The sequence below is a fragment of the Lissotriton vulgaris genome, chromosome 12 (genome assembly GCF_964263255.1).
Source record: "Lissotriton vulgaris chromosome 12, aLisVul1.2, whole genome shotgun sequence".
NCBI lineage: Eukaryota > Metazoa > Chordata > Amphibia > Caudata > Salamandridae > Lissotriton > Lissotriton vulgaris.
Genome location: NC_141700.1, coordinates 74517391 through 74538854, shown reverse-complemented (window position 1 = coordinate 74538854; position 21464 = coordinate 74517391). Strand labels below are relative to the sequence as shown.

Genomic DNA, 21464 nt, shown 5'->3' with positions numbered 1-21464 from the left:
CAGAGATCCCTACTACAGAAGGTATAGATTTATGATTTTCACTACACAGCTTGTTAGCAGTGCAGTGAAAGAGAAAAACTGTGAAACCAACATGCAGACACAAAGTACATTAAATGGGAGTACCCAGGCCTTTTTGGCCTTCCACTACTGAAGTTAGTTACCAGTTGATCGGAGAAGAGCTGCAGAATTATTTTCAAGCCAGAAAGGATAATAATAATGAATACACTCTATGTGTAGGGTGGTACCACAATGCAGCAAAACAAACACACATTAACAGTGCTCTTGGAACTCAGAAGCTACCAAATGGCTGTTTTTTTCATCTCTTGTGTGCCTTTTTCTACCCGAGATTTCAGCTCTCACTAAATGTACAGAAGTGCTGATCACATCATGAGCAGGTGAAAGCAGAAACATCACCTTTGTATCCCGGCCTTCCGATTTTAACAAACTTCTTCACTTCCACCTTAACCTTTTCTGGGGCCGGCTGTGCAGGTGCCTCCTTCGCTTCTTTTGCTGCTCTCCTTGCTCTGAAAAGATTCAAATATGGATCGATTGGTCTTCTGCGTGATGGACATATTCTCGGCAATACACAAGACGGGGCTTACGACTTGCCACCCGTGAGACTTTAGTAACATTGAGGTGGGTGTGGGCAGATGTACAAAATGAATTCCGCAATGAAATAAAACACAACATTTATTTATTTACAAAGTTTTGTATAGCGCTAGCCTGACCAGAGCTTCACAACAGTTACAGAGCAGAACAAACGAGAGCAGAACATATGTATTCAGAAGTTGTCAAACAAGGTGTCTGTCCAACTTAGGAGCATAAACTTGAGAAGATCTCAATTTAAAACTACTCCTAAGGGAGACGCAAATAGTGCTCCTGAGGACAACAATTCTTATGCAGACAAAAAAGTAACTGTCATAGAAGAATATCACTGGGGCAGCACTTGACGTTTCAATGCTAATAAGGCTGGGCAGCTTTTATAAGTGGAGTGTGGGCTGGATTGGGGTGAATAAAAAACATCGACCTCTGTACAACAAAAATTGATGAGCATCGCTAAAAAAAAAAATATGTGCACAGCAACGTAACCAAAAAAAATTAAACAATTCTCGACTATTCTGCTAGGTACAGCATATATATTTAATGTGAAAACGGATATAAGATCTAAAACTTACAAGTTCGTTTGATGTTTTTTCCCTTGAGTGTGGGCCAGGTAGCTGCCCTGAAAGAAAGCAATGACAGAATAGAGTAATTATTTATATTAAGAGAAAGCACCAAGTATTGTTTAAAAAAGCACACAATGTTGTTCTGCCAGAAAAGATAAAGCGTATGCACACGCTAACCTCCTACTCCTTATCATGAGAACATACCATGCAGCTAGGAACATACCAAGCAGCAGGTGAAGGCAGGGAAGTAAAAAAAAGACCAGAGACAAGAAACCAAGGGACCTTCTTCAGAAAAACAAAGTTGCCATCTACCATGAACGATAAAAGAAAAAGAAATAGGACAGCTTGGTGGGTTCAGAAAGAACAGCAACGAATGGTAACATGAGGACAGACCTCAGAGGCTAAATGGCTTCATAACTCTTTCAAGGCCCACCTCAGTCTTAGAGGGGACCGCCTTTAAACACTTATCGCCAACCTCAGCCACTCTTTCATTTTTATGAGAGAAGAAAAGAAGAGCATGGAAAGGCAGCAGCGAAGGGGAGGGAAAAACTAAGGTAAAAATAGATATAGGGAGTTGTGGGTGCAATGATACACTCCGAGAAGAAACGCGTGGAAAAAGACCACCACCAGTGTTTCACCAAGGTGACATCCCAGACGAGATTGGAAGATTGCTGCTGGTCAAAGATTAGATGGAGCTGCTACTGATGGGATGTTTTAGTGGGTGGGGTCTGCGTACTCAGAGCGATACAACTTTGGCCTTATAAGCACCACAATCTCACAAATAAATAGGCATGTATTTTAAAACCCAAAATGCAATTCACATTCAAATTATTTGACATTTTTTAGAAAAAAATTGACTTTTGCAGACGAAATAGTCAAACACAGCTTTTTTTTAAAAAATAAGGAGTTTTAGAAGCTTCAGGTTAATTAAAATGTGTCAACATCTCAAACAAACGATAATAGGAAAGAAAATATTCGGGTGCAGGCTCACTTTTGCCCTAAAACAAGTTCAACCCACCGCGTGCCTAACGCGTCCTTTCTTCAATGCCGGCCTGTTTTCAATCACAGATGGACAGAGGAGCTCTCTGTAAGGCTGGCCATAATGACATGTTCAGCTGAGCAAGCGCAGCAATGAGATTAACATTTGGTTCCGCTACAGCCGAATGCAGTAGCTGTGCTGCCGCGGGTTATGGCATATGGGAATATTTTATAACCTCTCAGCCTGAATGAGCTGCTGCATGGAAGTAGCGGTTGAGCAGCACTGCCTTCATTACGGACTAACTCCATCTTGGAGGTTCCTCGCGTGGAGCACAGCAACTTATTTTCACTCCGCAAACAAGTGTTACCGCCACATCTTTCAATGACAATAATGTGTGTGTCTTTGTATGAACATACATTGGAAAAGGATTACCCACTCTGCCTCATTTCATTAAAATATAAAACACAATCAACTATTTAAAAAAGAATCACATGTTCACAATGCGTTCCCTGCAACGCATACAAGTGCCTTGAGAAACATTCACTAGAACTTTATTTAGCAAAGGCCTTGTGTCCCAGGATGAGCTATACAGACTTAGGACTTACCTCATTATTGTGAAGCGTTAAACACAGCTTGCATTCGTAGGAGCCCAAATGATTTTTCATAAAATAGGGATCCTGAGGAGGAAGAAAGGGATGTTATTAGGCGGTTTAACAAATGGTAATAATGGCAAAGGATGTAAACAAATATTTTGTGGAAAAAAGCTTCCAGTAAATGCTGGTATGAGGAACATTATTTGTATAGATCTTCAGTATTGTTTTGCCACACTTAAGCCTGACAATGCACCAACTTGACAACATCTCGTCACTAAAACGAGCACCACATGTCAAGTTATAACAACCATCGGCAAAGCCAGTAGGTCTCACCTATGCAAGAGCTACTGGCTTTGCTAATGTTTCAGCCTTGTTGTACACCGGTGTGGCTGCTGTTCAGGATGGCTAAAAGTTAGTGGTGTCAAGAAGAGTGGCATGGAGAGAAGTGTCAAAGTGGAGAAGATTTGAGTGGCGTAAAGTGTGGTAGGATAGAGCGGAGTTAAGTGTTATGACGTAGCGTGGAGTGGTGTAGAGTGCAGTGGAGTGGAGGGTGAACAGTGTTGTGGAGGGAGTAGAGTACCGTAGAGTGGGAGGGCACAGAGTTGAGAGGAGTAGAGTGTCGTGGAGAGGTATGGAGTTTCGTGGAGTGGTGTAGAGCAGAAGGTGTTGCATACAGTGCTGTAGAGTGGAGTAGTGTAGAGCGGTGTAGATTGTCAGAGTGGGGTAGTGTAGGAAAGTGAAATGGCATAGCATGGAGTAGAGCGTTGTCATGTGGCATATACTGGAGAGGCAAAGAGTGACAGAGTGGAGTGCCAGAGTGGAGTAATGTGTCAGAGGGTGTTACATAGAGCGTCATACAGTAGCGTAGTGTTGTACAAAGTCAGAGTAAAGTTTAATGGAGTAGAGCATTACAGAATCGAATATCGTAGAGTGGAGTGTTGTACAGTAGATTTGTGTAGCGTGCAAGGTTTTTGAGTAAAGTGGTGTAGAGTGCATCATCTTAGAGTGCAAGAGACGCAGAGTAGAGTGGTGTGGCATAGAGTGGTGGGAAGTAGAGTTGCATAGAGTGGTGGGAAGTAGAGTGGAGCAGAGAGCAATGGCATAGAATAGAAAAGAGTAGCGTAGAGTGCAGTGACGTAGAGCACTATGGTGTAGATTAACCTAGTGTGCACTGGTGCAGAGTAGAGTGGTACTGAGTTCAATAGCAGAGAGTGCAGTCTTGCAGAGTGTCAGAATGCAGTGGCACAGAGTGCATTGGTGTCGGGTAGAGTGGTGCCGAGTAGAGTGACGTGGAGGGGAGTGGCATAGAGTGAAGGGATGCAAAGTAGAGTGGTGCCGATTAGAAGAGAGTTGCTCAGAATGCAGTGACGTAGAGCACAATGGTGTAGAGTGGCATAGCATGCAGTGGTGTAGAGCGCAGTGACGTAGTGTTGCAGATTAGATTAAGTGGGGTAGAGTGCAGTGGTACATAGCAGTTGGCGGGGAGTGCATTGGTTTAGAGTAAAGTGGTGTTGAGTGCATTGGCATAGAGTGTAGTGGTTCAAAGTAGCGTGGCATAGAGCGCAGTAGCGCAGAGTGGAGTAGAAAGGTGCAGCGTACAGTGTGGTGACGTAGAGTGGAGAGGCGCAGGATAGAGTGGAGTGATGCAGGATAGAGTGGAGTGATGCAGGATAGAGTGGAGTGATGCAGGATAGAGTGGAGTGATGCAGGATAGAGTGGCATAGAGTAGATTGTTTCAGAGAAGAGTCAAGTGGCGTAGGGTGTAGTAGAGTAGTGTCGTAGAGTGTGTTAGCCTAGAGTGCAGTGTTGCTGAGTAGAGTAGACTGGAGTAGTGTAGAGTGTCCTAGACTGGAGAGATGTAGAGTGCAGTGGCACATGGTACAGTGCACTGGCATAAGTAAAGTCGTGCAGAGTACCGTAGAGATGCGTGGAGGGAAGTGGCGAAGACTGCAGTGGTGCACAGTAGATTAGAGGGGCGTACAGTGTAGTGGCGTATATTAGTGTTGTAAAGTGCAGCGGTGTAGAGTAGAGTGGCAGAGAGTAGAGTTCAGCGGCGTACAGTGCAATGGTGCAGAGGAGATTGCCGTAGAGTGCAGTGACAGAGTGTATTGGTTTTGAGTAAAGTGGTGCGGAGAGCATTGGTGTTGAGTGCAGGGGCGTAGAATAAAGTGGCGTGGAATGACGCAACGTAGATTTCAGAGGCATAGAGTGGAACGGTACAGAGTGGGATAGAGTGATGTAGAGTGCAGTGGTGCAAAATACTGTGGGGTAGAGTGTAGCGCCTTACAGTGCATTGTTGTAGAGTGCAGAAGAGTACATTGGTGCAGAGTGCAGTTATGCAGGGAAGAGTGGCGTATAGTTCAGTGGCAGAGTGCAGTGTTGCAGAGTGGGGTGGGATGGTGAAGGGTAGAGTGGAGTGGCGCAGAGTGTAGAATGGAGTACAGTGGCAGAGAGTAAAGTGGCATAGAATTAAGTGGCAGAAAGTGGAGTGTTACAGCAGACTGTCGTACAAGATTGCAGTGGTGTATAGTAGAGTGATGTAGAGTGGCGTAGAGAGTGGCACAGGGTAATACAGAGTGTCGCGTAGAGTACAGTGGCATATAATGCAGTGGCGTGTAGTGGTGCAGAGTAGATTGGCTTAGGAAGCAGTGTCATAGGATGCATTGGTGTTGAGCAACGTGGTGTAGAGTGCAGTGGCGCAGACTAGAGTGCATTGGTACAGACTAAAGTGCAGTGACGCATAGTAGTTTGTTTCAGAGTTGAGTGGAGTGATGCACAGTGAAATACAGTTGCGCAGAGTAGAGTGGCATAGAGAGTAGAGTAGATCAGAGTGTCGAAGAGTGCATTGGTCTAGAGTGCAGTGTGCAGAGTAGAGTGGCGTGGTGTAAAGTGCAGAGGGGAAGTGCAGGGGTGCATAATAGAGGAGTGCGAGTTAAAGTGCATTGGCATAGAGTTGTGTAGAGAGGCATAGCATAGACAGGCATAGAGTGAATTTGTGTAGAGTGGTGCAGAGTAGAGTGCTGTGACGCAGTGTGGAGTGGCATAGTAAGGAGTTGTGGAGTGGCATAGTAAGGAGTGGTGCAGTGGTGTGGTATGGAGTGGGGGTGGAGTAAAGTGAATTAAGCATGGTGTGGTAGCATACTGCCACTATAAACAACACATCTTCAATTGAAATGACCATTACATTTGCACAGATATACAGTTTTACTGATATAAGTAAGTATACAGCGTATGAACGATTTGGTGGGAAGTGTCATCACCTACTGTATTGATTTGATTATATTAAAATATTTGTTTCCACCACACTTCAAAATCACCCAAACATTTTCTTTATTTGTGCTTAATTCAGATTATTAAATATCTGCAGTTAATTTACAGACATTAAAATGTTGTTGTGTGCCTGAAAAGAAAATCACATTGTACAGCCAGTAGCCAGCATGAGTGTCACATAAATCCTTCCTCTTTGAAGTCGGAGAAAGAAAAGTAAATACCAAACGCCCTGGAAGATCGAGTCTGGCATATGACATCCGTCTCTGAATGCTCAGCAAACGAGAGAAGGTAAGAACAAGATTTAAAGGCCTGTTCACAGAAATATAGCCCTGGTGGAATACAGTAAAGAGTGTTTGGGCAATGGAAGGGACACATTCAAGCTGTACAGCCTAAAACAAATAGAGCCAGCAAATAGAAAGCAAGCAAATGTGAGTTACAAACCACAAAGCCAATGGTAAGCAATGGGCGGAACGCATTTCCAGGGAAGCTTTCCGAATGTCCTAAAGATGTCGTTAGCAAACCAGCCAGCATAGGCTTTGGCCTAAAAAGTTCTCATAATCTTATCTCGTACACGAACGCCTTATCAGGGATAGTAAGAGCTATACAAATGCAATAGCAATACAGTACAATACAATCTTTTTTAAAAGACTTTAGGTGCTGACGAGATGAGCCTGTGCAGTGTCTTTTAGTACACCCCTCCAATTCCCATCAGAAAATCGTGTTTACCTATCCCTAAAAAGAAAAACACATTTTATCTAATTACCCTGTAAAACTGATACCTGCATGGTCCTAATATTCATAGATGGAATTCAAATGTTACAATTATATGATGGCTTTAGTTAAAGTCCTCAACAGAAAAACTCAACTAGCCCACAGAATGCCACTGCAGCTCTCAGAGTCATGCATTCCATTACCCAAAACCTTCTAAATAAATTACTTTTGGAGCAAAGCACCAGCAGTTGTGCAATGTATGAAAGCACTTCCCAAAGACTCCACTCAATAAACCACAAATATAACTGGCATAATAAATGAAGTAACCACCTATTTGGATAGGAAAGCATATGAAACCCTACTGTGCTTATGCTGCACACAATGCTTCAGCTCAACAACATGACTGGCCAACATCTTTCAGCCTAAGGCACAAGAACCCAAACTATTCCGCTTGGGCACTCTGAAAACACAAGCTCCAACAACCGTGCACTACAAATCACGAACCACTGGAACCACTTTGTGCTTCATCTGGGTTATGAGGAACGAATAGTTTTTTACCTGTCGGTGTAGTTTTGCAGCTTGAAGATCTTTCTGGATTCACTATGCTGTGCATTATTCCGCTGTCTAGTGGTGGGGTCCAGAATCGCAGTTTTTTTTTTTCCGTAGCCCAAGTGGGCGTCGACGTCCCACCTTTTGGTGTCCTTCCTGTGACGTCGGCATGCTTCCTGCGGAAGCTCACACCCTTGGGCGCCATCTTCGGATTCTTTTTTCTTCTCCCGTTTGTGTTCTGTTTCCGAATTGTATGGCAATGTTTATATCTTTTTCTTTTACCGCTCTTTCCCTTGAAGTTCCCTTAAAGTCCTTTTTTTGTTTTTTTGTTTACCACCTATTTTCTCCAGCCTCATCTTTCTGGCGGAGGTGGGTGGGTTCGCTAGTGAATCCAGAAAGATCTTCAAGCTGCAAAACTACACCGACAGGTAAGAAACTATTCGTTTTGCAGCGTGAATCTTTCTGGATTCACTATGCTGTGCATAGACTTCGTAGCGGTTTGTTGTTATTGTGGCGGCTGGGTGGAAGATGAGCTTGGGTTCTTGAATATGTGCTGAAGCACCTTCTGTCCCACTTGTGCTTCCTTGTTCATTTGTATGTCCACACAGTAGTAGTAGTAGTGGATCAGCACTGTTTGATTGTACAACTTCGTCTGGAAGGCTTTCATAGCTAGGAGAACGGTCTTTAGTTCTAGGTAATTGATGTGCTTGACCGCATCCGCTTGTGTCCACAGGCCCCTCACTCGAAGTTTTTCCATGTGTGCTCCCCATCCCTTTTGGGATGCGTCTGTGGTGATGGTCACTGTTGGTGTTGGTGGTGTTAGAAGCTTCCCCTTTTTTATGTTTCCTTTGTTCCACCATGATATCTCCTCGTGCACTGCGTGCGTTACAACCACTAGGTCCTCCCAACACCCTGTAGCTTGTGACCATTGGTCCTGCAGCCACTCCTGGAGTGGTCTCATGTGTAGTCGTACATTTCGTACTATGTGGATGCATGAGGCCATCATGCCCATCATTTTGCTCACCGTCCTCACTGTCAGAGCTTGCCCCTTCTGGTAGAGGCGCGCCTCCTTCAACAGCGCCATCGCTCTCTTCTCGCTGGGGAACGCCTTCCCCTGCACAGTGTTGATTTTTGCCCCCAGAAATATCTTGACCTGTTCTGGGTTTATCGAGGATTTCTTCCAGTGGATGGAGAAACCCAGGGCCATCAGTGTGTCTGTCACTATTTGAGCGTGCTGTTTGCACGTGTTGTATGACTTTGCCTTTATTAGCCAGTCGTCTAGGTAAGGGAATACGTGTATCCCTTCCATCCTTAAGTGCGCTGCTACTGCTGCCAGACACTTTGTGAATACCCTTGGTGCTGATTTTAGTACAAAGGCCAATGCTGTGAATTGATAGTGATCTGAGTGGATTGCAAAACGTAGCAGATGTTTGTGCCGTCTGTTCATTGGGATGTGCAGGTAGGCATCTTTTAGGTCTATGGTGACCATGAAGTCCCCCGTTTGTATCTGTGGAAGTACTTCTTGCAGGGATGTCATTTAGAATTTTTGTGTCTTTATGAATTTTTTGAGGAACCTTAGGTCCAGGATGGGTCTCATTGTTTCGTCTACCTTGGGTACTAGAGTACACCCCCTTGTTCCTTTCCATGGGAAGTACAGGCTCGATAGCCTCCTTTAGTAGGAGCTCCTCTGCCTCCCTCTGAAGAAGCTCTATTTCCTGCTTTGCTAGTGCTCTTTTCTTTGTTTTTCTGCTTGGTGGTGTCTTTTTTAACTCTATGCAGTACCCGTACTGTATGGTGTTGATGATCCATTTGTCTGTTGTAATCTTTCTCCACTCCTGGAGAAAACGTTTTAATCTTCCTCCCACAGGTGTTATGTGCTTGTGGTCTTTCGGTGCGGGACACTCCTGTTTTTTGTTTTTGTGCTCCACCCTTGGAGTTTTTTGTAGGGTGTGCACTCTCAATGTGGCCGAGTCACTTGGAGGTGGTTTGCTGTCCACCCCTCCTGTTGTTTCCAGGTCCACTCGCCCTCCCGCAAAAGGACTGGCCCCTATGTTGGTATTGCCACTGCTGTTTTTGCTGGCCTTGTTGCCTATGGGCCTCGCTTTGATGGGCATGTTAGAAGGACTGATGCAACGTTCCCGGTTGGTTTCCCCCTCTCCAGTGTGGTCTCCGTGACGGGGTCCCTCTATTCGCTCCCCTGAATTGCAAGGCCCCCATGGATCTTGCGGTGTAATTATCCTTTTTGAGCTGTGAGAGCTTGTCGTCCACTGGTGCTCCGAACAGTGTTTCACCGTTGAACGGAGTCTTCAGGATGTTGTATTGCACCTCCGGTTTAAAGCCTGATATTCTGAGCCAGGCTGGTCTTCTTTCTGTGATGCCCAGCATCATAAGCCTGCTGGCCGTGTCTGCCCCGTCCAGGGCTGTTTTTAGGCAAGAGTTTGCCAAGTTCTTCCCCTCCTCTACCAGGTGCGAAGCCCTTTGTTCGTATTCCTGAGGGAGGTGTTTCACCAACTGCCCCAGTTTCTCCATGATTTGGTAATGGTGTCTGTTGAGCAGTGCGTTGGAATTAGCCATGCGCCAGTGCATAGCGGCATTCCTTTCGATTTTTCTTCCTGTTAGGTCTATCCTTCTGCTCTCTTTGTCAGGGGGTGGACCTGAAGTAGTTGGCACATTGGCCCTTCTTCTTGCTGTTGCAGTGATGATGGAGTCAGCAGCGACCATCCCCTGTATGTAGGGTGGGTCCTTTGAGGAGTGCTTGTATTTTTTCTCAGTCCTTGGCGTGACGGGTTTACAAGTAGCAGGCTCCTTGAATGCCTCTCTTCCTTGCCCTTTGATGCTTTCAAGCATTGGTAGGTACTGGCTCCTAGTGTGCATTGGGAGTAGTGTTTCTACTAGGAAATCCCCTTTCGGCACCTCCTCCTCGAACTTGACTCTGAACGGTGTTGCTACGTTCTTGATGCATTCATTGTACAGTCCAATGTCGTCCGGCGGCGAGGGCCTCGCTGGATATGTGTCCACTCCCTCTTCTGGACTCTCAGCTTCGATGTCCTGCCACTCTACCTCCTGTGTATCAGAGTATGTCGATTCGTGGAACACCCTCTGGTCGTCATCTCCCTCCTCTTTGTAATAGGGGGTATCATCTTCCTGATATGCCAGGTGTTCCAAGCTCTCCGACGCTGGTTCTACCTCGAATTCTTCTTCTTCTTCGACCAAATGTACTACCGGTGACTTGGGCCTTGAAGGAATTGTGTAAGATTTCATTTTTTCTTCGAAATCTTTCTTTCGCTGCAGGATGTTCTCCATCTCTGCTTCGAGTCTCCTCTTCTTTCTTTCCAAATCGGCCGCCTGGTCAGCGTCGAGTGGTTGTGCCGCTCTCTTTGGTGCGCTAGATGGCGTTGAGATTGTTTTCGGCGTCGAGACTGGTCTTGCGTCTTTCGTCGTCGACTTCGAAGATGTTTTCGGAGTCGAGCGCTCCTTTTCTTGGACGCTTTGACGACGACTTTTGTTGGTCGCCGTCCCTCGGCGCCAGGGAGTCCTTCTGTGAGGATCCGCTGGGCCTGGATGTTGCTGCAGACGCCGAAGTTCTCGGCGTTGGCGCTTTCTGGGTCTTGCTCTCGTTTTTTCGAGAGTCTTGGGAAGACTGTCGAGAGTCTTTCGGGCCTTTTTGGGGCGTAGAGTCTCCTACCTTTTCTGTAGTCTTATTATTATCGGTCTCTGCGACCGTGTAGCCGATGTCTTCTTCAGCGACGTAATCCTCCTCGTCGGTCGAGAGTCCCAGGTCTCGAAGGGACGGTGGTTGGCCCTTGCCCTGCATGGTTTAGTTTGCTATTCTTTGCCTCTCTCTCACTCGAAGAGTCTTCGGCGTGAATGCGGAGCAGGCGTTGCAGTCCTTGCTTACGTGGTCGACCGGCAGGCAGAGGTTACAGACTGGGTGTTGGTCCTTCTGCGCGTACTTATGATGGCAGTTGCGGCAGAATTTGAATGGTGTGTTGTCCATATCTTGCGTTCAGGGTGTCCCCTGATTGCGCATTCTCCTCTGGACGTTGAATTTATTTATTTATTTATTTATTTTGAGATTTATAGAGCGCCTGGTGACCCGAGGGCATCCCCGCGCTATAAGAATGTGAAATCCAGGACGGGGAAACCAGGAACTATTTGGGGAAGAGTAGGGTTTTGAGTTTTTTGCGGAAAAGTGCGTGGCTAGGTTCCAGGCGCAGCAGGCGAGGAAGAGCGTTCCATTTAGAGGCGGCCTTGACCGAGAAGCGGCGGCCACCGGTACGCGGCTTCTTGAATCTTGGGACTGTGGCCAGATGTTCGTTGTCCGAGCGAAGGTTTCTGTGGGCTTTATAAGGTGTAATCATATCTTTGAGGGCGGCAGGTCCAGCCCCATTGATGAGTTTGTGCGTGATGCACATGGCCTTAAACTCCACTCGCTGGCGGACCGGAAGCCAGTGCAGAGATTTAAGGGCCGGTGTGGTCGGGGCTCTGGGAGGAAGGTTGAGAATGAGTCTCGCCGCGGTGTTTTGTGCACGCTGGAGTTTGGCCAGGGTGGTTTCAGGAGCGCCGAGGTATGCGGCGTTGCCGTAGTCCAGACGTGCTAGTATGAGCCCTTGAACTAGAAGTTTCCTGGACAGGGGGGGCAGGAGGGGGAGGATCTTGCGAATTGAACGGAGAAGGCCAAAGCAGGTCCCCGCGGTCTTGACTGCCTGGGTCTTCAAGGAGAGGTCCTGCTCCAACCAGAATTGTGTTGAAATCTTTTCTTTCTTCCTCATCGTCCTTTCGATGGTGTAGTCTTCCTTAGTCTTCTCCAATGTTTTTCTTTCCAAAAACTCGAGTCTTGCTTCTTCTTCTCTCCTAATCTCTGGAGCCCTCTCGGGAACGATCCAGACCCAACTGCAGAAAAAAGAATCTGAAGATGGCGGCCAAGGGTGGGAGCTTCCGGAGGAAGCATGCCGACGTCACAGGAAGGACACCAAAAGGTGGGACGTCGACGCCCACCTGGGCTACGAAAAAAAAAAGAAATAAATCAAAAGACTACGATTCCGGACCCAACCACTAGACTGCGGAATAATGCACAGCATAGTGAATCCAGAAAGATTCACGCTGCAAAACTAACCAATGCAGCCATACAATATAGAAAGGAGATTTAGCTGAAAAGTTGAGAATTAGTTAACCATGATCGTGGACTGATCAGGTTGTAGAGAATCTCGATGTTAACAGAATAACTTGATTGCCTGAACTTTTTTTGCAGAATAAAAATGTCACTGGGGGAAGAGTAGAAGAGATGATCTGAAGCCACTAATAGATTATTTTAAACTCACCTTGTTTATGTCGATGGTCTCTAAAGCAAGCTGCCGGAGCCTCTCACGACGGTCCCTGTTGCTTTCGGAGGAAGAAGCAACACCTCCGCTCCCAGTCTTCCCCCCCGGCCGATGCTGGAAGTCCATGGTTATATTTTCTTAAACTTCAGCAGGGAAAAAACGGAAACCTAAAAACACAGAGAATGAGGTAAGAGTTACAAAAATTATGATTTGAAAATGCATAAATGTCTTATGTTACTAATTTGATCATATCATATGTTCGTCCATTAATACTGTATCATTAATGCTGGGTCTTATTAACAGTTTGAATGAAAAAGAACTTTAAAGAAGTATATATTTGAAATCTTGAACGATATGTTGCATTAAAGTACTACTTCCCTCTTTTCCCACCAAGGTGCAAGTGTAAGGTTCCAGCAAGGCTGGATCCAGAAATAAGAAAAGCATAGTTTTTATCTCTAATTTGAATCAAACCAATTCAATCAATTCCATGAAATGCTTCATTAATATTTCCTGCAAACACACGAAAAGGCAATAGGGATGGCTTTTGCTTAGCAAATGCATGTAGAGGAACCCAAGATGCTGGAATACAGATCCACAAACTGTGAGACATGGGAACTCTCAAGGGTGTAGATACGCGAGTAAGAAGCTTATCCATTTTGGGTTTTAATTTGCACTCTGGTACTTTCAGTTCTATTTATCACCTTTATAAGTCAGGACAAAAAAAGATCACAATTGAAATGCAGCGACATCTGTTTTCATAATGCCCAACATACATCCCGGTACCATTCACATACAGACCAACAAACATACACCAACAACCATGCAGAGCCGAGCACAGCAAAAGGTACAGGGAACAATTGTGCACAGGACGATTTTCGAGAGAATGGTAAAAGGTGGTTTTGCATTACGGTGGGTGATATCCAGTGAAGGAAGGGGGCCTTGGAGATGCGCATCAGTGGCGCACTGGGGACCAACAGTGGGCGGGGTGAGTACATGCGCATCGTGGCAAGTGTGATCCCGTCAGCCAATTGTGGTGTTTTGTTTTCTTTTCACCCTGCAACATTTTGCTTGCTGGGATACACATCCAATTGTAAATGTAAAATCGGTCCAAGAATGCAAAGTTCTACAGTAACCTTGTAGCTTTGTAAAGAAATCCAATCTACTTATCCCACATACTTCATCAACCAGTTGGACGGGCCAGCGTAAAAGCATGGCAAGTCAACTTCAACCTCCAAAAATCACCTTGCCCTCCTCTGCAGCTTCACCCTCGCAAATTCGGACATCATCCCATTACTTTCAACACTATTTTATTGCTTGAAGCAATAAACCATTTGCCTTCCCACTCACTTGCCCCCGGGGCCTTACCACGGAGCACTCATTAGATCCATCACCCTTTTCTCCTACAATATGGACATCATACACTTCATGTACAACACTACCTTGCCACACTTAGGATCACCCTAAATCAACTGGAATAAATATAAATATACATAAACACACACACTACCCCCTCGCTACACATCCCACGTCACTCCTTCACGACAAGCTCTGTGCCCTTCACCCTCTTTTACTATAGTACTGAGGCCGTGCTCTTCTCTTCCACTTTTAACAGATGTTTAATGCCCACTTTGCTCTCACCACAGGCTCCACCCCTTTGGTTCCAAAGCCCTCCCTTAACTGCTGCCACTTGGAACACCACTCTTGCATCACAGAATACCAACTCTTCTTTAGTCACTTTGTGATTTACATTCAAGGGTTGTAAAACTAATTTCCTTAACCAGCCCGCTTTGCCTTGTGCCATCTAAGAGCCCTGCCCACACAACCCCAGTCGCATGTTGTAAAGACCAGCATGGTTCCAAAATGTAAAGGCTTAGGTGACCAGAGAGTGATTGCAAAATTATAAAAAAACTTAGAATGATCAGAAAATATATATTTCATACTTGCATTAAAGAATAAACACAAGTAAATACGATTTTATGGATGCCAGAACGTTAATCCCCTATAAACTGAGCAAGTAGAGCCAGGGCAGAATATTAGTGATCAGCAGGAATCGGCAGAGCATTTATTTATTTATTTTGAAAGTTTTATATAGCGCGAACAAGATCTTCGCAGATATCAGAGCGCTTTACATAGGAGAAGAGCAAATATACACAGATACATCTATAGTGTTAAAAGTACAGTGAAATGATATCATAAACAATCAAGTAAGTCAATTTCAAAGTCAAACAAAAAAGCAAAGGGTTCGAACAAGTAGTACAGATGAGCACTGAGTCTTTGAAGTTGATCCCCAGTAGTGGTTCAAATGCATTTAGCCATGAGGATCGCTTTTACTTCTTTCTTGAAAAGCATCACAGTCATTCAATCAATCAATATTTGTAGAGCGCTGCTTATCACCAGTGAGGGTCTACAGGCGCTAGGTTGCTGGGCTCAGTCGAAAAGCCAGGCCTCGAGTCTCTTCCTGAACTTCACCACCGAGGGTGATGTTCGGAGGTGGAGGCTGTTACAGAACTTGGCGGTGAGGTGGGAAAAGGAACGGCCGCCACTATGGCTTCGGCAGATGTGCGGTGTCTGTGCAAGGGACACGGATCGCAGGTCTCTGGATAGTTGGTGGAAGTTCAGGCGGTGGTTCATGTGTGCTGGTCCTTGGTGGCTTTGTAGGCGTGCATCAATATCAAAGCTGGAGGGATACCTCTGCATCCGAAAACACTCAGATGTTTTAAGGCATGGGCAAAGTGGGCTCTGGTCCAGGGCCCCAGTCTTTCAGCGGGGCTCCATGATAGTGCTACCTTTGTTCTGCAGAGCCTGGTCGTGAAGACTGAATAATTCTTAAACGGATTGCTTCAAATACTGTTTTTCTGAAGTTTATTTTTTTGCTGGTGATGTGAGAGTCTATCACACACATTTTTCAGAGAAATGTTGCGTTTATGTTTCATGCAACATCCATATAAAAAGTTTCTTTTAGATCAAAACAGGACTTCGCCTAAATGTCACAGGGATGATTTGTAGTAATATTAGTGAACTTTCACAATATTGAAAACACACCTCACTATCCCTAAATATTAGCTGTAAACACATTTAGAATGTGGTCCAGTGTGCCTGTGCACTGTCAGTGACCTGGCCAAAGAGGGCATAAAAGAGCTGAAACTGGATGATAAATTGAAAACTGTTCTGAACAGGGGCCCCCAAAATACGTCTGGCCCAGGCCCCCCAAAATTTTAAAAATTCTCCCTGAAAACACTAGATGAAAGAAGGCAGCCGTAACTCAATCAGGATGGGGGTTTATAAACTGCAGGAAGGCAGAAGTGGGACCTGGCTATTTACACAAAGGAGTACAATGGCTGGCCATGGAGGACAAAGATTAAGCTGAGCAACATTGGACAGTGCAAGTCTGCGAGTGGCAACAGCATAATGCTTGCATCACTGAAGGCAATGTCATGGGAGCCATAGATGACACTGAGGTGTACCAGAGTGGGCCAGGCTAAATAGAGGTGGGGAGAAAAGATACTGAAGAAGTCTATTTGCAAACTGACCAGCAGGAAAGTTGGCTGGCTGGACACCGGCATAGAGACCGCTGGAAAGGCTTGCAGCAAGATCAGAAAAGTTAAATAAGGAATGACCCAGTTGCGGGAACCTAGTATTGTGAAAGGGGGCACACAGACACTGATTGAATGAAAAACTTTGGTGAAAGTGGAACAGCAGTATTAACAGCAGAAATAGCAAGAGGAAAAGGAGTCTGGAGAAATAGAAGGACACCCAAATCAGAGTGTCAAAAATAGAACTACACGTCGGGACAGAGGGAAAGCAGTAGGGTAAGACTTGCACTACAAGTTCAGATCCTGGCAACACAGGTTTCGCTTTCCCTCCTTCTAAGGTTGGCGAATGGAGAAGTATTATTGGAGCAATAGTAAGACCTGGTAGAGCTATAAATGAAAGAAGTTCTATACTATATAGACATAGCGCCGCAAACATTGGTTAGGCACTTATTTAAATGTCAAATCGGAGTAGTTCAGTTATGCTTTCTCAGAGACCCCTACTCAATTTTTTTCCGGAGACGTGCATACTAAAAGTGCTATATATGAAAAGAAATTATTAGCGAGGGATAAACTGCAAATGTAGATGCCTGGCACAGGGGTACAAAATAAATCGGAAACTCTGGTTCAAGGGAAGAGCAGCATCAAGTTCAAAGGCAGAAGTACCAGTGAGCGCAGGTCCGATAAGTGCTCAGAAGTCACTATGGGTGGTAAAGGAATGTACAAGCTCTAAATAAAAGGATTGTGGCCAGAGGGAGGGCAGATAACTGGACCGGAGGACAAAGTGAAACATGAGAGCTTTTGTCTGTGATCCAGCGAGGCAAGGTAGGAAAGGGAAGATGCAAAATTGACTTGATGGCATACCGAGTTGAGGTGTACTGCGGATACCTTCTACTAGCACGATTGAAATCCTAGCCTTCTAGCATTCTGAGGTCAGTAAATGGATCAACATTAATTTGTGCACCAGTAACAGTGGTTCTTTACAACACTTTGATTTCAAAGACAAGCTATATAAAAAAAATAAGTTATTAATGATGGATGCCTACAAAGAGTAGAGCTCAGATGTAGGGCAGGGGCACAGAAAGTAGAGATCAAATTGGAAACCTCTGTGAAAGGGGAAAATCAGTATGTGGGTCAGGAGTGGCAGAAATACTAGAAGATGTAGGAAAAATAAACCTATCATGAGGGATACATAGGGAAGCAGATAATCAAGCACATGAAATGGGAGAGGTATGGAAGATCAGATACCTCTCGGAACAGTGGGAGAGCTTGTGGCTGAACGTGGGTAACAAATGTACATTCCAAAGCTATTATTTTTGGCCTATGAAGCCAAAGTAACCAAATGAAGAGGCAAAACTGAAAACAGACAAGATGGCTTAATGCATTACGACTGTGTTGACAACTGGTGTGATCATAAGGTAAAATACCTGCAAGACAGACTCTGCCCTCTCTGCTTCTGAGGCTGTGAACATATTTAGGATTAATTCTGAGCATTGGTAAAGTCTGTTACTTATAGTGCATGAAAACAGCAAACGTGTAGTTTGAAGTACTATATCAAAAAGTATTGACTAATAGGGGAGGACTGGAGGAGGGTTAGGATGCAGCACTGCAGAAAGTTAAAGAGGTGATAAAAAGTGAGTGAGTGAAGGAGGACGAGGCAGGCCTGGGCACAGGCAATGGAAGGATAGCAAGCAGATACAGAGGAAATCTACGAAGAGCACAAGCGGGCATCAGAGTCTTGTGTGGCAAAAGGTCAACCTCACCTGCATGGCCGTGAGTGGTACGAAGCCTTGCTCATCTCCACCATACATTTACAAAACGCCTGTTCTTTTCAGTCTTCAGGCCATTATTATTTAGGGATGGGATGTAAAGGATATAGGGGTATTGGTTGGGGAATTGTATTAATATTCAGGTATTAATTAATATTTGTAGTATTAATATTTAAGTTTTGAAAAAGATGTAACATTTTAATTTATAATACTTTTATTTAAATGTAAACAAAATTGAGATGTATTTATGGTTTTTAGCAGTATTAGGTGGGGAAGTGAATTAATTATTTTTATTTAAACACAAATATATATTAAACAGCAAGATATTATTAATTAAAAAAATATACATCAAAATTACATTTTAACATATGAAAAGATACAAAATTAATACAAATGTGTAATATTTTTTGGACACAGTATAAAGTTATACAAAACAGGTTTTAAAAAAATAATCAATCATGACATTTTACATAAATATAAAACACTTTTTTCTAACATGTACATTTTTTTTTAACATGTTATACTTTTTTTCATCGTTTACGATAAAGTCCGATGGCAAATATTTACCATTTTCAGTTTTTACTTTTGTGCTCGACACTCGCGGTTATACGTATGTTTCTACAGTCGGCGGAGCGTCTCAAGTCAAGATCGGAAGCAAGGAAGAGTTGCGGTCAAATAAGAAAAATTTATTTTACATTACTAAGTATATAGGTGGCTACGCTTATTGTAAGGTGCGGGGGAACGTAGTTAGATGGTAGATAGAAATACCTGGTATGTTTCATATGTTTTTATTAGTTTTCCATTCCCATGCAGGTTGTGTTCATGGGCCAACGTCAGCACTTCCCCCCCCCACCCTCTCCCCCAACGCAAGTTTATAAAAGTTAAAAGATAACAATTAAAAACTTTTTTTTTTTTTACTTATTTCAAATAAAAGCAACATTTTTACTTTTTGGGCTATGTGTTTTTTTTTACTGTTAGGAGTCTTCTCGGAACAAAGATCACGTGGCTCCAGGTGAAAGATGGAGGTCTTCAACACAGTACTACAGCGTTATTTTTGTTTCGATTTGCAAAGACAATTTTTAGGATTAGGTTTTTATTAACAATTTCTGATATTGATGTTTTTTTTGTAATTGCTTTCTTCCACATTTGTGTATTACAAAGGCTTTCTTGGAAAGTAATTTTGTTTATGGAGAAAGGATTTTTTTTTTCTGGCTATTGTAACAAACTAATTTTACTTTCTGAAAGTGTGTTTTTTGGGCTCAGAATCCATACAGTTGTAATAATGGAGTTGTAGGTGATGGTTTTACATTTAAACCCAAACCTTTTCTGGACTTTATTTTCTGTGGATGTTAATTTGTACATATATGGATTATTGATGTTCTGTTGACTCTTGGTGACATGTTTTGTGAAAAAGTCACCAAGAGTTAAAGAAAGAAAACAACTACAGGTTTAACTCAAAATGATTATTTGGTAAAAAAAAAAAAACTGAAAAATTCAGTTGAATAGTATACAATTGTTAAAACAGGCAAAAAATTTAGGGAAACATTTGTGAGCATTAGTAATGTAATATGTATGCAATACTGTCCAGGTAGTCTGAAACCACCATCAACAAAAACTGTTGAATTTGACCCAATAGTCTCTCAGACATTTATTTACTTTTTTGTATATATGTGGGTTCAGGCTACCTAACAGTGGTTGTACATGTCTCATTTCTGGGAAACATTGTTCATTCAACATTTTCAAAAATTATACATGTTTGGATGAAGTTTGCCAATCGATTTACTGAAGGAATTGTACCATCCCTTAAAGCAGAGTTCGAAAAATCCGAAAAATGGTACTAGTCCTGCAGGTCTAGTACCATGGAAAATCCCCTCGACCCAACTGCAACTTACTTGACCTACGTCTCTGAAAACGGAGCAAAAGTGACAAGTTAACAAGATTTAAAGGCATCTTTATTGCTCATTCCCTTTGTGAGCAACAAAAGTGCCTTTAAATCTTGATATCTTGTCACTTTTGCTCTGTTTTCAAAGACAGAGGACAAAAGTTATTTTGTCTTCCTACTCGCCAGAAAAGGCGAGTAGGACCTAAAAATAGCTCATCCTCGTCAATTCTTCCTCACAAATGCGAGCGGATTTGTCGAGCCCTGCCTTAAAGCCTTTGTTAATCTTTGCACTACCCTCTAACCAGGTCGTGTAACAGTTCCACCATTCACTGGGAAACATTGCCATCTCCTGTGACCCGACCTGCTTAGATGACCAATCCATGCATCTTCAAATAATTTAGTAGTGGTGCCAATTTCTGTTCATTTTGTGTAAAATATTGTGTTTCAGAAATTGTTGTGTAGTACTCGTCTATAGTCAGGAGGTACACAGCATAAGGCAGGTCATTTAAAAAAAATTCAAAATGAAGTTTACTGTTTGATAAGTAATCCTCAACTAAGGATGATTTTTGGATTTTACGCAAACATGCCTGAGAAAAGCAAAAAAAAAACCCTTGAATTTGGGTGGTAGGGCAACTTTTCGTAAATGAATTATTCATTGATAATTCAATGTCAATTAGTACTTTGCTAGGACTTTTATTCATTGTTTTGGATTTTACAAGTTTAAATATTCCAGTGTATGTTGAGGATTGCTTGCCAGGGAGTAAACTATACAATAATGGGGCAGTTGTATTATTTATATTAGCATGAATACTGTAAATAGTGAATTGATTTGGGTGCTGATTTAAAAGTTCAATCCATCATTCAAATTTCAATATTTCAAAGTGTTAAAAGGTTACCGTTTGTGCTAAATATTAGTATTAATTTTTTTGGTTTTTTTTGGTATTCTTTTTTGAGGGCTTTTTGGTATTCTTTTTTGAGGGTTTTTTAGTATTCTTTTTTGAGGGTTTTTTAGTATTCCTTCTTGAGGTTTTTTTTTGGTCATGCAATAGAAAAGGTTCCTCAGAGAAAGTGTTAGTTGATTCAGGGAGAATGTTAATGTCAGAATAAGTCTGTGGTGTTATTCTTTGGGGATTTCTTGCCTGTTTTTGTCTTTGTACCATTCTTCTAATATTGGGAATTGTGGGCATGCCACTGGCTATATGCGGGGGAATGGTTTCAGATACCCGTCTCAAAATTGAGCCACAGGGCTCATTGGTGGTGAAGGCAAGTTCTTTAATTTTTTGAATGTTTTCACGTACTTCAATCGCCATTGCGGAGGCAGAGTGGTTATGTTCAGCTGTTTTAACTACGGTGTCTTCCAGAGTAACAGCTCTGCCTGTGCAATAGGATGAAAAGTACTCCACGCACCTCCAATGACACCTGGTCTTATTTATCCTTTCCTTACAATAAAGGTAGCCAGCATACTTTAAAAGCCTGTTGCCTCTCCGGGATTTCACATAGCTTGCTTGATTAGCTGATGCCATTGGTCTTGGTTCTGTTAAAAAAAGAGAAATAGAAAAAGTGTAAGTTTTTGCTGTTTTATTATATTTTTGTTTTTCTTTATATATTTCAGTTAAAAATTGAAAAACATTGTTATTTTTTTATTTTTCTGTGGCGAGGAAAAGAACGTTTAGATACTCTTGAAAAGAAAATAT

The 21464-nt window shown here is 43.2% G+C and overlaps 1 protein-coding gene across 12 annotated transcripts in view; it reads right to left on the bottom strand.

Moving 5' to 3' along the window:
• Nucleotides 1–21464, bottom strand: part of SF3A2 (splicing factor 3a subunit 2) — an 80785-nt gene that overhangs the window by 19032 nt on the left and 40289 nt on the right. For 3 of the 12 annotated variants that reach the window (XM_086947193.1, XM_086947187.1, XM_086947189.1), the window contains 5 exons: nucleotides 18456–21304; nucleotides 12590–12756; nucleotides 2751–2822; nucleotides 1176–1222; nucleotides 415–524 (listed from right to left, as the gene is read on the bottom strand). In XM_086947193.1, the coding sequence (XP_086803319.1) occupies nucleotides 415–524; nucleotides 1176–1222; nucleotides 2751–2822; nucleotides 12590–12715 (355 nt within the window). In that variant the 5' untranslated portion in view covers nucleotides 12716–12756; nucleotides 18456–21304. Of the gene's footprint in view, nucleotides 1–414; nucleotides 525–1175; nucleotides 1223–2750; nucleotides 2823–12589; nucleotides 12757–18455; nucleotides 21306–21464 lie in introns of those variants that run through there. The other 9 variants (XM_086947194.1, XM_086947190.1, XM_086947192.1 and 6 more) reach the window with 4 other exon arrangements.